Below are 26,526 nucleotides of genomic sequence, written 5' to 3' on the forward strand. Positions count from 1 at the left end.
ATGTATATTTATATTTATTAATTATATACATATATATATCTATGATATTAACATATTTGTAACCTTACATACTTCTTGTAGCCAATATATTTTTTTATTAGGAAGTGAAAAATATACAATAGTAACTGGAAAATTCGTTTAATTCTACATTTCTGTATCGTATCATTTTTGTTCTATTTTTATAATCATTTTTTTACCGTTTTTTTAACACTTTGAATGGTCTTATATATTGATCTGTATGCTTATGTTTTAGTGAATAAAGTCAAAACATCTTATCATATACGAGTGTAGTTTTTCAAGAAAATCTGTTATTAGAAACCAAGCACACACGAATCTTAATTCTAGGTAATCTTTCTGTTCAGTTGTATATTAGCCCTTCGAGAGATTATCTTTATGGCTAAACAAGCAACACAGTGTAAAATCATTTTAGATCCCAGAATTAAGCTCCAAACTATTAAAGTGTGGCAGTCGAAGTTAAAATAGTTAATTGTATTTCTTGTTTTTTAAAATCACTGCTTAACAATACAAGAGATCAATATATGAAATTAACTTGTCAGTAAAGCTACATTAATTTCTTTAACCATTTTAATACGATATAACATTTTGATAAGGTGTTCCTTTGCAAGGGGCGATGTCGAATACCATACTGGACTATCTGGTACACAACTGCGTTCTGGCAATAGATAGAAGACATCATTTCGTGTTTTAACGCTTTCAGGGCTGAAATATTTCGAGTGCAAAATATGTAAAATATATCATTAAAATCAATGTAATAAATTAAGTTTAACATTTTACTTTGTTTACTCATTATATCCAAACGTACCATTTTGACAAATAAAATTCATATAGCTTAACAGGACATCTCAATGGATTTTCTTCATTTTCCTGTTGTTCATATACTTTCTTTTTTCTTGAATTAGCTTCTTTAAGGAAGTCATAGTAAATAAATTAACATATCACTATATCGATAGGAAATTTGTATAAAGTTACAATTAAAACTAACCAAGAGCTGATTGTGGTGGGTAAAATCTAAGAAGGACATTTCTTGAATTAGGGACTTTCCCTGCCATTGCTGTAGGTTGAGCAGCTGGGTTACGTTTCCAATGTTTCATAATATGAGAAAAAGAAAGCTGCATATGTTCTTCCACTGTCTGAAAAAGATATTCCAGGAATTTGCAGAGAATATTTATTAGTATTGTAAAATATTGTGACAATTAGTTATATAATCATTATTGGCCATCTTATTAGACTCACCACAAGATTAAAATGTTTTGTGTTGAAAAACATAAGCGTGCTTAATAAAACGTGTGGAGAATGGGCGCCCAATTGCTTGCATTCCCATAAATGCTCTTCCTCCACTCTAGTCACTATATATTCTATAAAATGAAGGCAACAGAGCATTTGTAAAGACAAAATGGTGAAATTGATAAAAAAGAGAAATTTATGATTGCGACGAATAATAAGACATACTCACGTGCTTCGTTGTATAATGCGGAAAACTTCTTTGCTATTTCATTCAGACAGTCTGTAAATTTCTCGTAATATGAGTCTGTGAATATATTGTCAATCCTGTTATTTTCAAACAGGTACTGCTGTATTCCTAAAATAAGTTTATGAAAGAAATGTTTGAGACACTGAAACTAGAGCTTACAAAAGAAATATCTGATGCAATTTACATCAATATTAAAACTCTTACAATAATAAAGTAAAAATATATTATAAAGCAGAGACATTTTCTTACCCAGGCAAAGATAATATATTGTGTCGGGAGCATATTCTGCACCGTTTGGTTTTCTTACTTCCTTCACAAAAAGACATAAAGAATAATTTAACTCATCCGCAGTAAGTTGTAAAAGATCTGTCTTGAACAACTTTATTTTCCTCATTGGCGTAATTTGTTTTTCTAATTCGGCATTCTTTCCAATTACCTATGGTTTAAGAATTATCCATATCATACATATAGTGCTTCATGTCTCCTAAATTATATAAACGAGAATTACAAACCCATTGTCTCCATGCATTTACACCAAATGTATATTTTAATGTCATATTTGCGTCAGGTTTTTCCATTGGTTCCATAATACGCGGCTGCGGAGGTGGTTGTGGTTCCGGTGGTGGCATTAATGGCATGTCATTTGTACCAGAAACGCGTCTCATTCGTTTGGTCGGTGTTGATCGTGGTTTATATGGCATCACACGTTTCCTTCCTCTAGAGGCGGCCATCAATCGTTCCGATTGCACTACATAAAAATATTTTATTAGAAATAATTCTATATTTTATTTTCCATATGGTTTATCTCCAAGAAAAGTGATCATGCCGTTGATTTCTACAATTGATAGTAATAAATAGCAATAAACACAGTTATTAATATTATATATATTGTCTGAATGATATACTGCATACCATCGTTGTCTATAGTGGTCTCCGGTTGCGGTGGTGCTTGCGTAGCTGTAATCGTGTTCGGCGTCAAGGCAGCTTCCAGATCGACTGCCGGCTCGTCTAATTCTCCTGTTGCCATTTTTAACGCCATTTGCAACATGTCATCCCCAAACGCATTATTGGAATCAACCGCTTCCGGACTGAAACCATCACTATGTAAATTGTCTTGATCAGCTGTGTCATCTTCCCTAAACAAAAATATGTGCTTTTGGTGTATGAGATAAACAGAATATATAGTGCACAATTTATTTGTCGCTAATACTTTTGGATTTAAATCTATATAAATATCTCTTCTTCTTCTTACCTATCGTCCACCGAATCCGAATCGCTGTCGTTAGTCTTCTTTTCAGTAGCTACCATCTCCGCCATCATAAGGAGTTCGGCTTCATACGGGTCGGCCGGTATCTTTTCTTGTATTTTTTTAATATCTTTCATAATTCCCTTAGCGCTGTTTCTCGTAGTGGGTATGAATAAGGGAACGGGAATGGGCAGTGGAAAAGGCATTGGAACTGGAAAGGGCATACTGTACATGTGCATCGGAAACGGAACGTAAATTGGTACTGGTATCGGTACGATCACTTGTTGAACTTTCTCTTTCGTCTGCGTCCACTTTGTGCAAGGATGAGGACGCACGGAAACTCCTTTCGTGTGCACTAAAGGCTTGCACTGAGTTGTCTTATTCTGAATCTTCACTGGACTAGATGGCCTAGTAATAACTTGTTGCTTGTAAACGATTTGCGTCGATTGATTCGATATCGCGTTCGTAGGCATGACTATGCTATTTTGTTGTGAGTTTGGGCTCGCTTGTCCGTTTCCTATCGCGGCTAAGCTGGTTACTGAGGAGATGACCGGCATAGTCTTTTTACTTTGTATGTCATTGGACTTTTGAACAGTCTGACTTGCACTTTTTTGTGATAAAGTGGTCCTTTTGGGTGCTCCCGTAGGTACAGGATCATCGCTCGACGGTATAGTTATAGGGGATTTAGTGTACTGCGCTTGAAAATTCATGACACAATTATACGAACAAAAGTTACGTATTGTGGCATCTGACATTGTGAGATGATAATGTGCTAAAGAATACTCCTTACAAAAATCACAGTTTATTCGTTTCGCAGATACTGCATTGATGGAAACCTGCAAAAAATGAGGAAATTTTATATTTTACATTATATGTTATATTGTACATAACAAACACAACATACTTGATATAGTGTCAAACAATTTAAGCTGCACATCATCAGAGTCTGTCCTGTTTTCAGTTCTTTTTTAATCATATCAAAGTTATATTTCTTTACTTTGCACCAATTACATGGAACTATCTTCCTATTTGTTATAATAAATATATTTAAGCATGTTTTATTACAAAATGTATGGGGCTCATTATCATAAAATACAATAAAATGTTGCTTATTTGGTAATTCAAAAAATTTCTTGCAGGTAGAGCATTGCTCAGGTTTGACTTGTTTCACAAATTTAAATGCTGCAAAACAGGGTTCGCTACATATGGCTACTGGAGTACTATTATATATCTGAACTTCGCAATGTACAAGTTTCTCCTATAAAAAAGAAAATTTCACATTTTATTTAAAAATTGTTTATAATACATTTAGATTTGAAAATCTAGAAAAACTCTTGTACATACCTCTTGACAAACGCTACATGGCTTTTTTTCTGTAGTTGGAGGTTCCGAAGAATTCAATTTCGAATATTTTTCCATACAATCTTGAGCGCAAAAGTCTTTAAATTGTCCTTTCTCCCCAACTGGTGCGAGAAAACCATCTGTGCTAAAACTTATGTCTTTCTGACAGTAACTACATACTTTCAAACCTTTTTTAAATTCCTCCAAACATGTCGAACAACAAAATTGTCTTACATCACATCCAAATCTCACACAATATTTGCCTAAACTTACAGCTTGAACTGCACCATTACAATTCTTACAATAACTTCCATATTTCCTTTGGAACTTTCCCAAACATTCCTCGTTACAAAATTCCATGGTTTCCCAAGAAAGATTTCGTTCATCATTCGCTTCTATAATTAGTAAACAAGATGCGCAACGTTTCTCTCGTTTAGAGGTAGCTCCTTGGCTTGGTATATCTATTGTTTTATTATTGGCTGCTTTAAACAATGCCTTACATGTTTTTGAGCATACATGATAGTTTTCTGTACCAATGTTGACCCGAATTTTACATGTTCTTTCTTCGCCACATTGCTTGCATATCTCTTTAGTAGTAACCTCTTCCACTTCTGAGCTCTTGGACTCATCGTCAATGTTAATAATGTCTGTTGTTGCAGTTTGTACTTCTACTGTTGATTCGTTTTGAGTAGTCACTGTACTATCTTCGCTATTATTTTTATTTTCCATAATTGCTGATTGAGGTTCATCCTTGCCTGAAGCATCTTTGTCAAGTTCAGAATTAGATTTACTACAGTTTTGTGTTGTTTCATCGTTTTCAGCATTCTTTTCAAGCATAGATTCATTTTGCTCATCTATTGCTTTACTTGATTTGTTTGGTATTATTACTTTCATACTATCTGGGATAATACATAGCTCGTCATCCTGTCCTGGTAATACATCAGTTTGTTCCTCATCTGTTTCCATTGGTGTAATTTCTTCGATAGTTTTTTTGGTCTGTTCAACTTGTTTATCAGATGGTTTTGTAGATGATGTACTTTCTGGTCCTGTTTCAGATATATTTGTATCTGGGAGATCAGTATCTATTGCTGCACTTTCAAGAGAATCAATAGTAGTTTGTATATTATTTGATTCTTTAGTAATATTACTCACAGCTTTATTAACATCAATGTCTTTTGAATTGTTTGATGTGCAATCAACATTAAGTTTATCATTATTAGAATCATTGTTTCTAGCATTTACTGCATCCTGTAAATTATCACCTTGCTCATATATGTTTTTAAAACTAATATCATCCTCTACAAGACTATCAGTTTCCACTGGTTCAATGTTATCAGAAGTAAGATTGTCACTGCCAAACGGATCTTCCGCATCTATAGATTGTCCTTCAATTTGCGAATCATCGTGTTTGTCGTGAGAAAATTGTATAAACTCTGTATTTTCAGGTTCAATGTTCTTCTCAGATAAATCTTTATCAGGATTTTCCAAATTACTATCTGAAGATTCCGATTCTACCTTTTTTGACAGTTCAACATCCTTTTGAGATATTTGCAGATCATCTGCAATAACACTTGATTCATCTGGAATATCACAATCTTCAGGTTTTTCTTTAAGCGATGTTTCATTTACACTAGTAAGTTTTGTACAGTCATTTGCTGTATTATCTGATATATCGCATGAATCTTCAAGATTTAATGACTGTTCCGTGTTACATTTTTCTGTCAAATTGAATGTACTTAGTTCTGTTGTTTCCTTGTCTATATTAACAGATACACTTTCTTTACAAGAACTTTCAACTATATTAGTTTCTTCAATTGTTACAGTCTCAGCATTCTTCTCAAATGATGGCACTTCAACTCCTATGTTATCATCTTTTTCAATAGTTTGTAAATCTATAGCAGAATCACCTATTTTAATATTTAATGGAGGTGCATCTTTTTCAGAAACTGTTGCTTCTTCATTTGTTTCACTATGCATCTCTATAACATCTTTATCAGCTATATTTGATGGAGTCGCATCTTTTTCAAAAGCTGTCGCAGTTACTTCTTTATTTGTTTCACTATGTATCTTTGCAGTATCTTCATCAGATGGTGATTTATCAGATTCTTTATCTTCTTTGGGAGCATTCTCAATATTTTTAGTATTATCGTTACTTGAATTGCTTATATCTTCCGATTGAGATACATCAGTCTTATCTACTGATATTAAATTGTCTTGAGAATCCATTTTCATTTACATTAGTTTTACGTTTATCCGTTGTGTATCTAGAAATATAATATGATAAACTTTGATAATAAAAAATATATATTTTTGTTATTTACTGCATATAAGACATTAGTAGTTTAAATTTGTAATAAAAAATGATAGTTTAATGAGTTACAAAAATCAGATAAATAAATATCAAAAAAAGATATTTATAAATTATTGAAAAAATTTCAATATATTCTATATTAAAGAACGTAAATGTAACATATTAAAATCTCAGCATTCACGATAGGATAGATACTTGAATAAAATTTTTTGTCTATGATAAAAATGAATGATAGAAAGAAAATCCTCAAGCAACGAAGTATTTTGTACGGTGCAAAATGGCGTGCAAAAAATATTTCGTATATAAGCGAATTATTACATCAACAGCGTCGTATGCGAATAATATCTAGGTTATGAAAAAGATATACTCGCATCGCCATGTTTTCTCTACCTGTTAATCGGTCGTCGAAACGTCGACTTTAAACATCAATAAGAAGCGCTGAAAATATGCCATGTATATATGAATCGAATAATATTATATGCATTCGAAAAAAAAAAAAAAACGTATGCTGCTCGCGGAAATAGCGACAAACGCGATGTCGATGACTCGCGCGATTCTTTCGAAACTGAGCGACGCGATTATCGAAGTCTGATGACGCGCGGATGAATGCCGGTTTTCGTTGCGCGCGATACTTGTGATCCTTTCATGGAACGAGAGGAAGTATTATTTATATCAGTATCTGTCAGAGCTGGATTTGTAAATAATTGTAGCGCAAATCGTTTCACGCTAATAAAAAAAAAAAACTTCTATTTGTAACGATCATCTATACGTAGCACATGTAAAAAAAGTAATGCGACTAAAGGTCTGTTCAGATGTCTAGTATCGCCTCGAAATATTTAACATTTTATAATTTATAATAATAATTTTGCATCAATTTTTAATTTCTCGAGAGAAATAAATTTATATAACGTTAACGTGAATCAAGAATTTTCTAATAATTTCATACAGAATATATAATTAATAGTTTATTTTTTTATATCACTTTATCACATATATACAACATATATATATATATATATATATATATATATATATATATATATATATATGTATATAAAATTTGAAAGAGAAAAAAATTTCGGCATTGTCACTGAAAAAAGTGTTGCTATGATCTTACAATTCTAATGCTAGTAAAACACTTTTTTTAACACATGTTATAATTAGGATGCGTTCAAAAATCCTACCCTAAAATAGCATTTAATTAACCAATCAGGACAAAAAGGAGCAAAGATTTCTTTGTCCCGATTGATCGATTCAACGGTACTCTATCCTACGAGTAGAATTTTCGAACGCACCCCTTGGGGCTGTGTTCCGATTCCCCATCCGGGTGCACCCGATATTAAAGTATACGTGACATATACTATAATACCGGGTGCACCCGGGTGAGGAATCAAACACAGGATTGGATGGATCGTTCGGAGTAATGTATACAATTTCATGACATTTTCGCGACCGCAGAGGCAGAGATCAGTGGATCATTTTTAAGATCGATATCTTTGCAATCTCATTAGACTAGACCATAACGGATGACACCGATGACAGCACTGCCCACGTGACTTTGTCCAGTTTGCGTATGGAACGATACGCTCGGCGCGTCAACAAACGAAACAACTCCGGTTGAGTTGAATGACCGCGCATGAAATATCAAATATTTGCAAATCTTTCGTGTGGGTATCGGGTATCGCGCAGATCTTTCATACCTGGCAATCTGTTTTAGAATTGCGAAAACAATGCTATCGAATATCATGAAAAATCGACAAATAATCATATATAGAAGCCCGCGTCGTGTTCGCTTTTAATGAAGGTTCGTTATTTTTACGTCATTGACCATCATCACGTGGAAGATTGAGAACGCTTCTGAGAGGAACTCTTCTTTCGTGGTGAAGGAAGATAAAGCAATAAATGGGAATTGAAAAAGTGTAAGGATATGGAATAGCGAAAAGAACGATATTCCGCGATCCAATAGAATCAGACATTAGATACGTCACGATAGAGAAGAGAAGTAGTGTTTGGCGATAATCGCGACGATTACAAATTCGTACTGGAACGAGAACTCGATCACAAAGTGGTGGCGGTTGGCGGTGACAAGCGGTGTATAGTGTGTTACACGAACGTAACGAGTTGAAGAGAGCGAGTAGATAGGAGTAAAGCGGAAAGAAACGCGCGCGCGCGCGCGCGTCAACTCGTGCTCGTGTTTGACATATACATCGCGCATCTCCTCGAGGTTCGAGGTGCGTTTATTGCGCGGCGCGATTGCAGTGTGTTATCTTTTTTGCGGTGTGCGAGTCCCGTTTTCCGGCTTATGCGTAAAAGTCGTATTCTCGTAATCTCCAAGCCGGAACGACCTCGAAAGCGTGTCTCTCTCTCTCTCTCTCTCTCTCTTTCTCTTGCTCTCCCTACGGCGAACGCTCGCACATCTCATCATCATCCGAGGAACGACGCGTCGTCGATCATCATTGCGACCGTTACGACGGAGGAGGAGCGAGAAAATGGCCGACAATTGGACGCAGAGTGTTGTTTGCCGGTAAGAAGTTGTCCCAGACGTTACATGTCACAAGTCCCGATAGCGAGATTTCACGCGGAAGGCATTAGCTCGTGTATGATCAAGCTTCGTGTAGATAGAAATGGAGAGGTTAGCAATAAGCACAATGTGGACTCAGCAGTGTTCGATGGACGAATACAATAATATAAATATTGACGTTTGGCGAATATATTCATCTATATATATATCGTTACGAATGTCTTGACGATTTCAAACACGAACATGCTCTCGTCCATAACTTCTTTCCGTATTTTTCATGTGACAATAATCGCATTCTTCATTTTAGATACTTCAAGAACGGTGCTTGTCGTGAGGGGAACAACTGTCGGTATCGGCATGTACAAGCGAGTAGAAACGATGCAAATATCAATGAGACAGTGACAACTAATAATCCTGACTATATTGTCACTTGTCGCTTCTTCAAACAGGGTATGTGTAAATTTGGTAATCAATGCCGTTTTCGCCATAATTCAGGTACTGCGGATAGCGATGTTATGCAAACTAACGCGATAGAAAATTCAGCCTCGGATCAACATACAGCCAATTCTTCGAAAAATAAGTAAGTTTAAATGTAGCATTGTATATATATATGTATTATGATGCATTAATTTGTAATAACGCTTATAATAGTTAGATATATATATAATAGATTTGTTTGTGTTTAATATATACATATAGTAATATATACTGTTTTTTTTTTTTTTTTTTTTTTTCATTTGACTATATTGCATTTATGATATCTGCTTATTTGTTATAGAAAATCTGATAAACGTATTGCTGAAGATTGGGTAAAAGCACCCGAGTTTGTACCTACAGCTGTGTCTCCAATTGCTGGATCATCTTCTACAGATGGAACGTCTGCTTCAGGAATATCTATAAGTACATCAAAGCCAGTCTCGTATGCTCAAGCTGTTAATCCATCTGGTCAAGCTTCAAACCTCTCTTTAGAACCTTTGTGTCCATATGCAGAAGCAACTGGAATCTGTAGAAATATAAATTGCACATATCTTCATGGTGACATTTGCGAATTATGCAGTCGTGCGGTCCTTCATCCACACAATGAAGAATTGAGGAAGAAACATACAAATGTAAGCCCTATTTGTTACATTATATATTAAATTTGCCTAAATATATTTAAATTGTTATACATTGCTAAGCTAGGAAGTGGAGATTAGGGACAAGTTAAATGATTAATAAATTTTTATCTTTATTTCGAGTCTGTAATAATATTCCTTAATGAAATCAAGATATATAAAATATATGATCCATAATAATTATAAAATAATTTTGAATGTGATTCATAATATTTATTAAATGATTTTCTTGTTTCTATTTCCCAATTCTATTTACAAAAATAAAGGAGTTGCTTTTCTGTTTTGCCAACAGTGATATTTGTTCCTTATAAAGTGCTTCAATAAATTTTAACAAAAAGGATTTTATTGCTATCCTTAATAGTTTTTAAGAAAATAATTTATAATACTTTATATGGATTATTTTATATATATTGGATATTTCGTAAATTCAAAAGAGAAATTATAATTGATGTTTTGATATTAACATATAGGCATGTGTGAAACAGCACGAAGCAGATATGGAATTATCTTTTGCCATCCAACGTAGCAAAGAGAAGTCCTGTGGTGTTTGTTTCGAAACAATAATGGAGAAATCGTCGCGAGAACAGAGGTTCGGTATATTACCGAATTGCAATCACTGCTTCTGTCTAACTTGCATCAGAAAGTGGCGTCAAGCTAAACAGTTCGACAATAAAATCATAAGGGCATGCCCGGAATGTCGTATTCCTTCGGACTTTGTTTGCCCTAGTATGTATTGGGTGGATACGAAAGAAGAAAAGGAAAAGTTGATAACAGATTATAAAGGCGCCTTGAGGTAAAGAATGATCACGATTATAATAATCTGCCTCTATCTCAGCTGTTTATGTTCTCTAACATTTCGATTTTTTTTTTCTTATAGTACCAAAGACTGCAAGTACTTCAACAAGGGCCTTGGCAAGTGTCCGTTTGGTAATAAATGTTTCTATCTTCATGCACTTCCTGATGGGACTAAGAAAGATGTGGGCCCACCAGTTCGACAGAGGCGCAATACTGCCGACACCGATATCGACATCTTGCACGTAAGTGTGGCTATCTTATTGTTTTCAAAAGTATATTTATTTTGATTGTGTCACATTTATAAACGCATTGACAAACGCGTTTTTCATGTTGTAAAATGTCGTGATAGCAAACGATATAATATTCTCTCTGAATCAAATGGTCGAGCTACATCCACTTTATATTACATTCTGGTATGAATAGAACGTGACAATACGGCTTTGCACTATTTACAGCAACTGATCTTATGGGATTTCCTCGATGAAAGGGACGATCGTTGGATGTATCTCGATTTAGAAGATATTCCTTTCTTCTCAGATTCCGACGATTCCGATTGGTCCGATTATGAGCTGTCGTTCGATTAGACAAGTAAAACTATTCGATTGACGCGAAACTGCCTTGATATCGCTGTTATCATTGCTACTCTGTTGCTATATCGGTACCCACTTCCTTTACCATTTACGCGCGGCTTTAGCAACTAAGAAAATTATTAGATAATTAGCAAATAATTTGAATGAATATATAATTCGAAGACGTTCTAGCGCCATGTAGAAAAAAAGAGAGAAAAAAAAAAGAAAAAAATGTGCGCAATTTCCTAAAATGATAATTTATATATAAGGAATGTATAGTCGCGATGTTTCAATAGTTGAAATATTTCTTTTGTTTTATTTATTAGATAATATCTAGAAATTTTATTCCTATGTAAATCAAAAATGATGGTAATAGTTATTAAAATTTATCAAAATCTAATCGTCTACTTGCTATAATAAAAGAATAAATAATGATTTTAATAAAATAAATTAATTAATAATTTAATAACTATTACTCCTTTAATTGTTTTATGTAGAAATAATCTTTTCTAGAAATTATCTGTGAAAGAAATATCTCGATTATTCTAATGACGATTTTGCACTTGTCTATAGACAATTATGAGATCAACAATTTCGCGGTACATAGTCGAATATAAAAAAAAAAAAAATTAAATGAAAGGGGATTAACATGGATACTAGTGAAGATTTCACTGGATATTCACTTCGAAATCATCTTCTTTGTGTGTCTTGACCAATGCTCTATTAACTGATGATTATTCTAGCAACTATTATTAATTCAGTGGTCCAAATTTCATCAATGAATAGTATTATATCGGTATTTTTCCGATGTCCTACTTCTCGTAGAGTAATATTGTTGGTTTCTTTTTCTATACTTGCGCGCGCGATATTAATTATATTTAAAATGTTCTATAATGCATGATTTGGAACACATTAAATGCACATTGAATCAAATAATAGCATAAGCAAGTCAATAAATAACCGGAATTTTAGTGATTATGCTCATATCGAATGTCCTCATATAAAATTGCCTGCTTTTGTTTAGTAAGATATATGGTCAGAAGTATATGGTCAGGTGTATCTCAAAATAATTGAAAAGTAGTTTATTTAGTTTTTTTTTTCCGATTAAGACTTCTCTTCGGTTAATGCAAGTTAGATTAGATTAGATTTACTCTGTTGTAATTTCAATAAACATTCGTCATTTATAATAATATGTACTTAATCAATATGTAAAAATTTCTGGAAACATGCTAACACTGGATTTAAACAATACTTTGAGAAATGCAAATTACTGTATTTGATTTTACTGGATTTTATTTGAATTTATAACATATATATCCATATATAGGGCATGGTTCTTGTGATTGCAATATAACCTCGCGTTTAAGATAAAGAATGAATTCTGTCGTATCCGTAGATATAATTCTGGTATGATCGATGGTATCAACAACCAAATGTGCATTACATTCTATAATAATAAACTTTTTTCATAAGTAACAGTTATGAAGTAATATTGCAGTTACAGAACATTCTATTTAATTATTACTTGCGGAAAGTTCACAGCACTACTACTATTCGCAAGTAAAATAGGAGAACTGGACAACGATATATTACTTGTGTGTGATCAGTGTGCATTGTTAGTTCAATTTATCAATAGTTCATATCGAAGGTACGATCTACAAAGAGTCGTCCTACCTCTTGCTATGGCTCCGCGAATCTTTAATACATTTCTTTAAATTATTACAATTGTAGCGTTATACTCGTGAATAATAGATTCCTCTAAGAGCAAGTGTGCAAAGTGAATGGGATACACATGTAAGGGTAATATGCGAGCGCATCAATAAATGATATTTGTGTGGGTGTGCGCGAATGGAAGTAAGTACGAATATAAAAATATTTGCGAGAAAGAGACGGGCTACCGTTAACATATATGGAATAAATAAAAAATGTAATAAAGATATCGCTTTTCGTGGAGTACGCATTTGTAGATTCAAGATTTAAGGAGACAATTAGGAAAATACGCACGACGGAGTTGGACCCACGACATAGAACCATGCTGGGAGAGAATATCATCGTTTTTACATTTTATTAATTCACTAATAATAGCAAAACATGCTTCGACAGTCGTTTTTTCAATATAGAACCGTGATAATGGCGCTTTGAAGGGCATAGATCTCTCTTGCGTGAAACGGCTAAAATTCAAAATTGTATGTACGAAGAAAAAATACAAAATACGATATTCACGTTTTTAGCATTGAATATATTTTCTGAGATATTATTTTATAATTTTGTATGATCTATCTATCGGCAATAGTTTATGATAAATAATATCGTGTTGTCCTAAACGGTTCCTGCTCGTACTTACAACTCGATTCATATATTACCCTAAGGAAAAGTGATCAGTTTTTACAGCAGAGAGCCAATACTGCCTTTCAAAAGCTATGTGATTGTAGAGTAATATATATCGTTCATCATATAAAAGTCAGTTTCTTAATCCGCCTCGATAATGCATTTTATCGGATCGAATTTTCGCTATGCTGAATATCGTTTACATTTCCCATAGAATTTCTATGCTGTTAATTTTATCGATAATTGTTAGTAAAACGCTTATATTGTTATTGGTAATGTTTATATAGAGCTGTCTATGATATACGCTGTGCGTTTCGAGTGACTATTTTTGGAGCTACTTTCTTCAAATGATCATCAATACTTCTCGATGTGAAGAAAATAAAAATATATAATCGCTTTGAGCGACTATAGATTGTGATAGATAATGGAATTTATATCATTAAGTTGAATCCTTGGCTTACTGAGAATGATTTGAATCTGATTTTATGAATGGAAAATTCACGATGGAAATTTATACATCGATATGTTCAATATGATTACGCATTGTAGGCAGAAAGTTAAATTGATTGCGTTGATCGTTGCACGAATTTACTGTCGTCACTGCCATTTTTATCTATCTCAAAGTAAGCGTACTACCATTTACTGCATTGTCATGTTCTAAATGCGTGCAACGCGGAAGGAGATATGTAAAATTAGGAGTTGATGTTTATAAACTCATTCAATGGAATTCAACGCGGTTTACCTTAACTTTGGCGATATGTTTTTGGAGTTAACTTTGGAATTACTCTTCCTCTCTCTCTCTCTCTCTCTCTCTCTCGCATACATAGTATATAACAAGTTCAAAGTCAATATTCTACGTGATTTTTGTTGTAATAACTCGAAGAATATAAAGAAGATCGAATTATTGTTTCATCTGGATTATTAATAAGATAGTTAGTGAATGGTAAAATGATATTCTCAATATTTCAATCTCATTCTCAGGATGGTTTTGTTAAGCTAATTTATAAATCGTACAATTTATAAAACATCCGCGTGCGTCATATATTTCTGCGTACAGAATTCAATTGCCAAAATTCTCCCGCAAGAGTATGCATTAATGTCAATTAATCATACTAAATGTACCTGCATTGAATAATGTATTGTGTACTGATGAATATAATTTTTTTCCTTCAACAAACAGAATAAGCTTCATAGATTGCTAGATGTTATTCATCATTTATATAAATGAGAGATTATGAATATCTTGAATAATCCTTTCTCTTTCTTTTTTTTTTAGTTTGTATAGCGTGTATGATTCTTTTTAGAATAATATTATACCGAGTATATCATTTTATTTTTATTTCAATATTATATATATATATATTTATTTTTATTATGTATGTTAAACGAATGTTTCGTCGTATGTTGAAAATGCTCGAAGAATTTTTGCGAAATAGTAAAAAAAATTGTGTAACGTATAAGTTTTAGAATGGATAATTCTTGTTGATAATTTCTCAAAAAAATTTCAGTACGTAATTAATTATTATATTTTTGTAATTTATCATGTCGCAAATCTGCTTACATTACAATAAAGGCTCCGTAAAACGGATCGATATTGAAACGAAAATCTTATTTGCTAAGTAAAGCTCTACCATAAAAAAGTAAAATCGACACGGAAAATATATTTTTGTGTTACAGCTTGTCTCTTATGTCCTTAATAGATTATAAATGCTTTTTAATAGCAATAAATATACGTAGATTAAGAAAACTGTATTTTCACTATATGAAGCACAAATTGCGAACAAATGTGTTTGCATTATCTATTATTTATCCTTTTTATATTTAAAAAAAAGATTGCAAATTGATTATATCCATAAGAAATAGCACAAGCATTTTTTTCTTTTTTTTTTTAATTTTTCTTATTTTGTATTTTTCTCGATAAATAGAATTGTGTGAAACTGTGCCGTGTATCGCGTTTGCTTTTGCATTGTATCGCAGGCAAAACATACTTACAGTCTGAATGTATTTAATAATTTTTTAATAATATCTAATTGAAAGATACACACATTCGTAGAAACTTCTTTCGAGATGTTTGTATACGATTGCGATCAATATCGTTGCGCTTTTAAAACGCGCGACGAAGATCTAGCGGATCGTAAATGAGAGAGAGAGAGAGAGAGAGAGAGAGAGAGAGAATGTGTCATTGATAAAATACGCTTGCTTGTGATAGATATAAAAGTAATTGTTTCTTATACCGCTGGAATATATTACAAGTTTAGAGAAGAAAAAAATACATTCTTATATAGTGAGGTGTTAATTGAGTAATTTACATATATTGTGTTGCAATAGAAGATTTTCAGCGTGTTTTTCATGTGTCGGAAAGTACATGAAAAGCATATTATTGATAAAAAAATTCAAGAAACACTTCGTTGCGCGGCTTATTTGATATTTAAATGCTGGTTTAATGTTTAAATGCCCCCTTTCTCTTATCGAGGGTCCACCGTCAGTTTCGTGTATCCCTCTACTTCTAACGAAATAGGATTATTATTATTAATAATAAAAAGTCTATATAACATTGTTAAAGAAATTATATATAATCCGTTTATTTCACATGTAAATTGGATTGATCTCTGATGTGTTTTCCGATACTTATTTCACTATAACTCAAATCATCCAACTGTCAATAACTATAACATTGTTATATCGTCGTTGTATAATTGATGAGCTTCTCTGCTGATTAATGTATAAATAAGAGAGAGATAATAGTCATTGCCCCGGTTGTTTTAAACGGTAGAAATAATCAGTAGTCGTCAGTGGATTGTATATTCATAGAGTCTGACGGCGAGGATAAAGCGATTCTATCTTTAATTTTACTTCTTACAATGATATATATTTTTGTTATTGGATATGTAGATTAATAAAATTTCGAATAGTAAGTCTGGAAGAAGATAGGGGTCAGATGTTTTATATTCTTCTTCTATTGTCCTTTTAATTCCTCAGCTATTGTGGCGTATCAACAAACTTTTCGAAAAATTATTTTAAGATATATATATATATATATATATATATATATATATATATATATATATATATGCCTTTATTTCTTATATATTCTTATATACGAGCTCTTACATTTTTATCATGTTATTAAAAAAATCTTATATTATCAAAAAGATACGTTTCCGCTTTATCGCATTTCATCAATGTGATTATTAACGATTAGAGATTTTTATCTTATTGACAAGTATAAATCTTGGAATATTTAGTTGTAAAATATGATCACAGGTGGCGACTGTGGTATTATTTCATACATTCGCGCTTTATTTATTTCTCAGATCATTTATGTCAAAACGACTGTGCTTGCAAGCGTTATAGATTAATTTGGTATCGATCCAACAGAATTGCATTTTTATGAGAATGCGAAAATTTTATGTCCACCGGTGATTGAAATTTCAGGATTGTATATTCGAAGATGTGCAGGGGAAAAAATAGATATTTATGCATTTAAAAATTTAGACGTCACGCTGTGAAATAATATCAATAAAATAATTTTTTTTTCAAATATAAATAAAGTATTGTGTTTATATATATGTATATATATATATATATATATATATATATATATATATATATATGTACATGCAAAATAGAGCGATGAAAATAACACGCCGCACGTAAAGCTGATACGACAAACATGAGAAAGAGATTTTCCTCGCGAGGCAGTAAAATGAAAAGCTAGAATACGTATCTTCTCTTGTTTAGTATCGGCGATACTTTGAATTATATGCTTTCTATACTGCACAAATAGCTTTATATAAAGTGTTTAGCGCATAAATATTTTTTATCAAAATCGTAAGTACCATTTGATGAGTAAACATCGAAACAATAAAATATAGATTCTTTCTGTTTTACTATCGTGATTTTAATTAGTCTAAATTAATCGATGACAAATTAAATGCTAACGGATGTTAACTAATTGTAAAATTGTAATGTATAGTTTCATACATACACATGAAGTAACTTTTCAAAGCTATTTTTATCATTTCAAAACCGTCATTTTTTAATCGAATATACACAAGACACACGAATTTTCAATATATGGCCCGTTCACTGTTTTTTAAAAGCATTTTTACAAGCTTTATCCAAGCTTACTCCATAGATGATATTTTTGTTACATTATACATATAAATACATAGATAAATTTGAAATTTGACATTTGTACATTTTGAATGTACACACAAGGTAAATTAGAAATATCTGCCTGTATTGTTTGAATATTTTTATTAAAAGGATATGGAGAAAATTTTTCAATGCTTCTCGGTGAGATATGTTCGAATCAAATATTGTATAATAAATTAGAAATAAATTAGAAGCATTATTTCTTTTCGCTTTTTGAATCGAAAATTGGAACAAAACCGGAGGAAGAGTCGCGATTGACGGGAACAACACGGGCGAGATAACGAGATGTATTTTTGCGGGACATCTGAAATCGGATTTGTCCAATTGGCGGAATTTCGTGATACGGTGAGGTACAGGAACGATGTTTACGTCGCCCGATTGTGCGAGACAACGCGACTTTGTCGCGTCGGGGGTACGGGCTTGGTCAAGCTTTCGCGGATTCGCGACGGTTAACTAGAACAGGAAGTTAATCCCACACGACGAGCACGGTGAATTAGCATATAAATTCGTCGAAATATACATACAGTGATATAGTCCAACGCGACTATCGCGAGATCGCTTTGAGTCGCAAGAACACACGTGTCTCCTCTTTGCGCTTTTGATTCATTGTCTCCTCTTTGTGTCTCGGTAATTGTACGAATATGTTATATGGACGAAGCATCAACGATACGTATTACGTGATTTCTGCAAAGTATCTCTCTGTCTGATCTCTCTAATTATCGCCGCGGTCGGAAATATTTTATATTCGAATTGCAGGCCATTGTATGCGTATAATCAGGAAATGTGATTATAATTCGCAGTGTTTATAAAATAAAATCTTGTCAATTGCGTTTAACGAGAGAATATGTTTGTACGAAAAGCCCCGCAGATTAGCTCGCGATAAAATTCTGTTTCGAGATATTGTCAAATTATTGTTGATTAACGTTCCGTTTTATATATCTTTTTTAGAGACTTTTACGGGATTTCGATTAAATTTGGAATAAATGCAATAAAAAATATTATCATTACAATTACCAGTACAATATTGCACAATTAAATTGCGATTGATCCAAATCGTTTAAATTACTGAAATGTAATGTATTTATTTTAATCTACTGAAATCTATATGGTAGAGGTAGACTTGATAGAATTGAACCAATTCAAAATCGAATGTACAGCTCGAATTTCATTGTTACACTTATCTGTGTTATTGTTCGCCATATATATACACGCGCACAAATTTGATAAAAAGCTACTTTTGCGTATTAAAATCACCCGTCTCAATTTAGCGTTCGAAATGTCGTTGCAGCGCGTGTTACGGCTCTTGATGTTCTGGACGATGGTTGTCCTGGAGTTCTTGCGGTACGCGTGGATTCGCACGGCCGGATTATTTATCTACGGTTCCCAAGAGCGACGTGCGACGACAACGGTCGACGAATCTAATTACGAGCGAAGGTAGGTTCGCGGGTTAGACTACAAATCTAATTAAATGGTCGCCCGTGTGTGTTTACGCTACTTTCAGAAACCATGGACGGCGGTGAAAAAAAAATCGCGCGACATGCACCGACATTACGGAAGGTGTTTGCTAGGATTCGCGCTCATACGAAATGCGTTTCGAGGTATAAGCTTAGTAGCTTAAAGCGCGATAAAATGTGCGGTGGTTAAATTTCCCGTGAAAACGGGCTATCACGGGAATAACGAACGTAAGGGGAGAGGCTGCACTGTTCTTGTACTATTTCGAATCTCGTCGCGTCTTGCGCGCGTACGTGTGTCTTAGAGAATTACAATACGATCAGTCTCTTAAAAGTAAATTTATAATAAGCTAACTCCCGACTATGCGTAAAATTATACTTAACGCGTGCCGCATTTTTGTTATTGAAATTAATATCTTTTTCGTCTCGCGTAAAGTTTCGGTTTTTCCATCCACGAGGCTTTAATCCCTCGGGTGAAATCGGTTTGGATGAATTTGATTTGGGTAAATTATACGTGTTTAATTCACGATCGTTTAAAATATTTAAAAGCACGGCATGTTTATTTTTTACTCTCGTAGAAAAGCAAACTCGAATTTCTGTAAAAATGCGCGAAGTAAATTCGGACAGTAGCGGGTTAATGGGAAAAATTTCAGACTCCGGATGTAAAGAAAACCGGGATGGAGGAGGGACAGGGGATTAGGTCGAATGAAGCCAAGTAGAGAGAAGGGAAAGAGAAAAGAGGAAAACAGCAGGCGGGGAATATAAAATCGGTTTCTCTGTCGAATCTATCCAGGATTTCTAAATTGCCCCTGTTTGTTTCGCAAGCAAAGAAACGCTGCCGTGCATCAAAATGGTCCATTGGCACGCCGATCGCCAATGTCTAATTGTCTAATATATCGAGGAATCCTCTTTCGGATTGATCGTGACTCATCGACCGATGTTGATTCACCGCGTTTTTCCGAGCTGAAAGCTCTTTTAGCCGATCGATGGAAAAAAAAAAGAAGGATAAAGGATATTAGCGATAAAGAGTCGAAACAGCACGACCGGATTGTACTGACGAACGTTATTCAACTCGTCTGCGAGAGATCTGCGTGCCAGATAAATTATATACCTCCCTCTAACATACTCTTTAAAACGGCTATGATTATATAATAATAACATTTAATAAATAATATTTTTTATCGATTTATGTTACAGAATGTAGCAATATACGAGAAATATACGATAATTGTTGAAACATTTTACTTTAATCGAGATATATGTTTTTAATACGACCAATTGTGTGTTTCTTTTTTTGTTAGCGAAAATGTTATAGATTGTCGTATTACACACGTGATTATAATCCGTCATATTTTTCTCTGTAGTTTCAGATTGCTGTCAATGGCACATACATTGCGTAATAGGCAACGCGCACGTTTAAACGTCAATTCGCGCCACTTTCACGACATCGCATCATTGTAAAGTTGCCGCCGACACTACTGCGCGTGTTTTTCAATTATATATAAAAAAAACAAAAAAAAAACAACTTTTCTTTGTGCTATCGCGAACAATGATGAATCTCGGGGAATATCGAGAAGAAATGACGCGCGATCGGATATATATATGTTGATATGGTCGCATAATGAATTGCACGAATGTCGCAACATGTATGAACGGTAATATTGTAACGTAAATATTTGCAATGACATACGAATCGTAATCGAAAATGCGACAATCGCCATTACGCGTCGCGAACAGTTAGCGTTCAGACGTATCGAAAATCGCTTCGTATATACTCTCGGGTATATATTTATAATCTCACCGGTGAATATAGTGATTTGCGGTTAAAAGCGAAGAGAAGAATCGATCGTGATACCGTACGTCGGATTATATATTAAGCTACACGCATATTTTTATAACGTTTGTAATAATATTTGGGAAAAAAATCTCCGTCGCGAACGACGCGATGCAGAATACAGTCGAATATTATTTTTCATCACATCGCGCGCTGGTATCAGGTAAATAAATTGTAATATTGTATATATTGTTTCGATCACATATATTGTCTCAAGAAGGAATTTTGAATAATAAATTGCGAATTTGAAATTGGATGCGCATCAAGTGCGTTCTTCCTCAATTTTCTACATCACTTTTCAATATCAGCTCGATATAGGAAATTGAATGAGGGCGCACTTAGCACGCATCGGTGCGCGCTAACAATAAGTGCATCCAACCGAAATTCGCTAAACGATTTTCGTGTGAAGATTGGGCAAGGCGTACACGGATCGCAATCGAACGATACTTCACGCGATAGCCGCCATTTCGCGCCGCGAGTCGTTAGCGTCGAGACGTAGTGAAATCGCTCCGCGTATTTCTCGCGATTTTATCAGCGAAAAGTGACTTGCGGCCGAAAGCGAATGTCACAGGGGGATCGATTGCGATACGCCGGATTATCGTAAGCTACTCTAATATTTTTATTGTTTTCAACGATTATTTTGAAATTTCTGTGAAACGCGATGCGATGCAGGATACAGTTAGTGCTATCCATTCCGTATTACATCGCGTGGCAATATAAAGTGATAAATTATAATAAATATATTGTTTCCATCATACGTCTCGTATAAAAGCGAATTCGTGAATGCGCATCAAGGATGCGTCTTTTTCTCTAATTTTCGATACCAACCGCGAATACGCAAAAACTAAGAGAGAGCGCGCCAAGTGCATCCAACCGAATCCCCCGAAAAATTTCCGAATGAAGATGGCAGGGTGTCATACGTCACACGTAGATCGCGTTCGAACGAAACTTCACGCGATAGCCGCCATTTCGCGCCGCGAGTCGTTAGCGTCGAGACGTAGTGAAATCGCTCCGCGTATTTCTCGCGATTTTATCAGCGAAAAGTGACTTGCGGCCGAAAGCGAATGTCACAGGGGGATCGATTGCGATACGCCGGATTATCGTAAGCTACTCTAATATTTTTATCGTTTTTAGCAATAATTTGAAAATCTCTGTGAAACGCGATGCGATGCAGAATACAGTCAGTGTTATCCATTCCGTATTACATCGCGTGGCAATATAAAGTGATAAATTATAATAAATATATTGTGTTTCGATCATGCGTTTCGCATAAAAGCAAATTCGTGATTGGATGCGCGTCGAGGACACGTCTCTTCTCAATTGCCTGATGGCGAGCGCATTATTTTTCAATTTTCAATACCAACCGCGAATACGGAAAACTAAGAAAGAGCGCGCCAAGTGCATCCAACCGAATCCCCCGAAAAATTTCCGAATGAAGATGGCAGGGCGTCATACGTCACACGTAGATCGCGTTCGAACGAAACTTCACGCGATAGCCGCCATTTCGCGCCGCGAGTCGTTAGCGTCGAGACGTAGTGAAATCGCTCCGCGTATTTCTCGCGATTTTATCAGCGAAAAGTGACTTGCGGCCGAAAGCGAATGTCACAGGGGGATCGATTGCGATACGCCGGATTATCGTAAGCTACTCTAATATTTTTATCGTTTTTAGCAATAATTTGAAAATCTCTGTGAAACGCGATGCGATGCAGAATACAGTCAGTGTTGTCCATTCCGTATTACATCGCGTGGCAATATAAAGTGATAAATTATAATAAATATATTGTTTCCATCATGCGTCTCGTATAAAAGCGAATTCGTGAATGCGCATCAAGGATGCGTCTTTTTCTCTAATTTTCGATACCAACCGCGAATACGCAAAAACTAAGAGAGAGCGCGCCAAGTGCATCCAACCGAATCCCCCGAAAAATTTCCGAATGAAGATGGCAGGGTGTCATACGTCACACGTAGATCGCGTTCGAACGAAACTTCACGCGATAGCCGCCATTTCGCGCCGCGAGTCGTTAGCGTCGAGACGTAGTGAAATCGCTCCGCGTATTTCTCGCGATTTTATCAGCGAAAAGTGACTTGCGGCCGAAAGCGAATGTCACAGGGGGATCGATTGCGATACGCCGGATTATCGTAAGCTACTCTAATATTTTTATCGTTTTTAGCAATAATTTGAAAATCTCTGTGAAACGCGATGCGATGCAGAATACAGTCAGTGTTATCCATTCCGTATTACATCGCGTGGCAATATAAAGTGATAAATTATAATAAATATATTGTGTTTCGATCATGCGTTTCGCATAAAAGCAAATTCGTGATTGGATGCGCGTCGAGGACACGTCTCTTCTCAATTGCCTGATGGCGAGCGCATTATTTTTCAATTTTCAATACCAACCGCGAATACGGAAAACTAAGAAAGAGCGCGCCAAGTGCATCCAACCGAATCCCCCGAAAAATTTCCGAATGAAGATGGCAGGGCGTCATACGTCACACGTAGATCGCGTTCGAACGAAACTTCACGCGATAGCCGCCATTTCGCGCCGCGAGTCGTTAGCGTCGAGACGTAGTGAAATCGCTCCGCGTATTTCTCGCGATTTTATCAGCGAAAAGTGACTTGCGGCCGAAAGCGAATGTCACAGGGGGATCGATTGCGATACGCCGGATTATCGTAAGCTACTCTAATATTTTTATCGTTTTTAGCAATAATTTGAAAATCTCTGTGAAACGCGATGCGATGCAGAATACAGTCAGTGTTGTCCATTCCGTATTACATCGCGTGGCAATATAAAGTGATAAATTATAATAAATATATTGTTTCCATCATGCGTCTCGTATAAAAGCGAATTCGTGAATGCGCATCAAGGATGCGTCTTTTTCTCTAATTTTCGATACCAACCGCGAATACGCAAAAACTAAGAGAGAGCGCGCCAAGTGCATCCAACCGAATCCCCCGAAAAATTTCCGAATGAAGATGGCAGGGTGTCATACGTCACACGTAGATCGCGTTCGAACGAAACTTCACGCGATAGCCGCCATTTCGCGCCGCGAGTCGTTAGCGTCGAGACGTAGTGAAATCGCTCCGCGTATTTCTCGCGATTTTATCAGCGAAAAGTGACTTGCGGCCGAAAGCGAATGTCACAGGGGGATCGATTGCGATACGCCGGATTATCGTAAGCTACTCTAATATTTTTATCGTTTTTAGCAATAATTTGAAAATCTCTGTGAAACGCGATGCGATGCAGAATACAGTCAGTGTTATCCATTCCGTATTACATCGCGTGGCAATATAAAGTGATAAATTATAATAAATATATTGTGTTTCGATCATGCGTTTCGCATAAAAGCAAATTCGTGATTGGATGCGCGTCGAGGACACGTCTCTTCTCAATTGCCTGATGGCGAGCGCATTATTTTTCAATTTTCAATACCAACCGCGAATACGGAAAACTAAGAAAGAGCGCGCCAAGTGCATCCAACCGAATCCCCCGAAAAATTTCCGAATGATGATGGCAGGGTGTCATACGTCACACGTAGATCGCGTTCGAACGATACTTCACGCGATAGCCGCCATTTCGCGCCGCGAGTCGTTAGCGTCGAGACGTATCGTATTTATCGACTTCTCTCCGTGTACTTTTAGTGTGTTCACCGGTAAATGGTGGACTTGTGGCGAATGTCGGCAGAATCGATTGCGATGTCGCGTACGTTCGATTATCGTAAGTGACCGTACATTTCTCATTTTGTAACAGAAAATCTTCGTGAAAATTTCCGTCGAGAACGATACGGAGAACAATCAAGACTGCGACATCTATTTCGTGTCGTATTAAGGTAAAGATGCGACATTAAAGAGAGCGACTCGTTGCATGTATATCGCAATCTAACGATATATTTCACGCGATATTCGTCGCTGTTTTTCGATCGTTAAGTGATCGCGGGATGCGAAGACGTATTTTGCGTTTCCGTACGATTATAATTAATCGCGTGTACTTAATATTTGATAAAAATGTTTTCTGTCGATAATTTCTGCCGCAGTTTTCACTTACGAGAAATGATCCGCGGCTGAAAATGATTTTCAAGATACTGCGATATATTAAAGTTAACTCATTTAATAATCTCTTGACAGTAATTTTTAGTATCGTTATCAAAAAATCGTTTGTAGTCAGTATTCTTTTTTTTTTGTTTATCATATTTATAAATGCAAAAATAATCTAAGCTATATAAGAAAAGGGAGAAAAGGAACTTAATAACTTATAATTAACGTAAAATACTTTTATAACTGCGACACGAAAGGATTTCTTTTCTTGAAATTGCAAAGTGGAACAAAGAAAATGGGAAAATGTACCATAATATTCTCAATAATAATATTTATATAAAATAGATATGTATATTTCCTTTGAGCGATTTGCAGGAGATTACGAATCCTGTTCTGATTTATTGTTTTCGTATAAAAATAAGAAGATATAAATTAACAGAGTGAAAAGTTTTGATCGATATTAATTTCAAGTTTTGCTTGTCTTTTACGACAAATCTTTTAATGCGTAGGCGTTTGTACACAATGTTCAATATCAAAGATCAATATAACGCTTATTATATTTTAATAGTTACCTGGTGTGTTTGAAAATCCATGGCTTTCCAGCCTTTCCTTGTAGAATGATAATGATAATGGATGAAGGAAATTTGATATCGCGAATAGGCACGTATTAAATCTAACATGATGTATTTGATTTAAATATTTCAATTAAAAAAAATTATAATCGGTTAAACACATTTAGTTAAGTTAACAATTTTTTTTTCTTAATGTATTTAACGTGATTTTTACGAATTTTGTCGATTCGTATCATTGAGATGAAAAGGCATTTTACTATCGCGCACCATGCTTGCAATTAGTTGCGTATCTTTCGTTACCTTCCCGTACGCACAATAGTACGCGTCGTGCTTTATTGCATGTTTTCGGTCGAATGAGAGCTTACGGCTTACGATGCCTACTGTTGCCCCTTCCCTACCTTCCCCCCTCCCTCAAGCCGGCCAGCCGGCTGGCTGCCGGCAGGCACGTACGTCTGTCATAATAAACAAGCCGAAGGTCGCGGGTGACGTATCTGTGTACAATGTCGGGCATGATACACAGTCTCATTTTCATTTTATAATGCGAAACGGAATGAACGAGTCTCGGTCCTGCGTCGAACATTACAATGATCGCAGTAACGTATTAATTAATATACGCGATCGTAATTAATTATGTTTCTCTCGTAACTTGTATCGCGTAACCGAGATATCGCCATGCGTGCTACGTCGAGATCTTCTTCGTTCATCTCACATTATTCGCTTTGCGTGTAACGAATCGTACGATTGGCGGATTACATTA

General features: G+C 35.0%; 2 protein-coding genes across 9 annotated transcripts; one reads left to right on the plus strand and one right to left on the minus strand.

Moving 5' to 3' along the window:
• Positions 1-69: 69 nt before the first annotated feature.
• Positions 70-26,105, minus strand: Woc (without children). Of its 4 annotated transcripts, none has more exons than XM_070303699.1 (13): positions 25,770-26,105; positions 9,747-9,914; positions 4,083-6,343; positions 3,643-3,996; positions 2,745-3,574; positions 2,405-2,580; positions 2,005-2,240; positions 1,742-1,928; positions 1,475-1,600; positions 1,255-1,376; positions 1,004-1,151; positions 824-923; positions 70-720 (listed from the first exon to the last, which is right to left on the minus strand). In XM_070303699.1, the coding sequence occupies exons 3-13, from the start codon at positions 6,309-6,311 to the stop codon at positions 546-548; spliced, it is 4,683 nt and encodes a 1,560-aa protein (XP_070159800.1). In that variant the 5' UTR covers positions 6,312-6,343; positions 9,747-9,914; positions 25,770-26,105; the 3' UTR covers positions 70-545. The 4 variants fall into 4 exon arrangements, with proteins under 4 accessions (XP_070159800.1, XP_070159799.1, XP_070159798.1 ...); XM_070303698.1 differs by having other exon boundaries at positions 2,405-2,592; XM_070303697.1 differs by having other exon boundaries at positions 824-920; positions 2,405-2,628.
• On the plus strand, positions 7,792-25,884 carry LOC138937420 (probable E3 ubiquitin-protein ligase makorin-1). Of its 5 annotated transcripts, none has more exons than XM_070303712.1 (7): positions 7,792-8,914; positions 9,219-9,491; positions 9,690-10,020; positions 10,497-10,819; positions 10,904-11,063; positions 19,165-19,310; positions 20,692-25,876. In XM_070303712.1, exons 1-7 carry the CDS (start codon positions 8,880-8,882, stop codon positions 20,786-20,788), a joined length of 1,365 nt encoding a protein of 454 aa, XP_070159813.1. In that variant the 5' UTR covers positions 7,792-8,879; the 3' UTR covers positions 20,789-25,876. The 5 variants fall into 5 exon arrangements, with proteins under 5 accessions (XP_070159813.1, XP_070159815.1, XP_070159816.1 ...); XM_070303714.1 differs by lacking the exon at positions 20,692-25,876 and adding an exon at positions 19,378-19,410 and having other exon boundaries at positions 7,796-8,914; XM_070303713.1 differs by lacking the exon at positions 7,792-8,914 and adding an exon at positions 8,921-9,022 and having other exon boundaries at positions 20,692-25,879.
• Positions 26,106-26,526: the final 421 nt, after the last annotated feature.

Source organism: Polyergus mexicanus, unplaced genomic scaffold (assembly GCF_030449975.1).
Source record: "Polyergus mexicanus isolate NDT 795.1 unplaced genomic scaffold, iyPolMexi1.0 SCAF_10, whole genome shotgun sequence".
Lineage (NCBI taxonomy): Eukaryota > Metazoa > Arthropoda > Insecta > Hymenoptera > Formicidae > Polyergus > Polyergus mexicanus.

Excerpts from the sequence above, each read along its gene's own strand:
- Woc (XM_070303696.1), bottom strand. The coding sequence starts at position 6,311 with ATGAAAATGGATTCTCAAGACAATTTAATATCAGTAGATAAGACTGAT. Across the intron at positions 924-1,003 it reads CCCACCACAATCAGCTCTTG|AAGCTAATTCAAGAAAAAAG; the intron begins GTTAGTTTTAAT and ends ACTTCCTTAAAG. Across the intron at positions 721-823 it reads GAATTTTATTTGTCAAAATG|CCCTGAAAGCGTTAAAACAC; the intron begins GTACGTTTGGAT and ends GAAATATTTCAG.
- LOC138937420 (XM_070303712.1), top strand. The coding sequence starts at position 8,880 with ATGGCCGACAATTGGACGCAGAGTGTTGTTTGCCG. Across the intron at positions 8,915-9,218 it reads ACGCAGAGTGTTGTTTGCCG|ATACTTCAAGAACGGTGCTT; the intron begins GTAAGAAGTTGT and ends TCTTCATTTTAG. Across the intron at positions 10,021-10,496 it reads TGAGGAAGAAACATACAAAT|GCATGTGTGAAACAGCACGA; the intron begins GTAAGCCCTATT and ends ATTAACATATAG.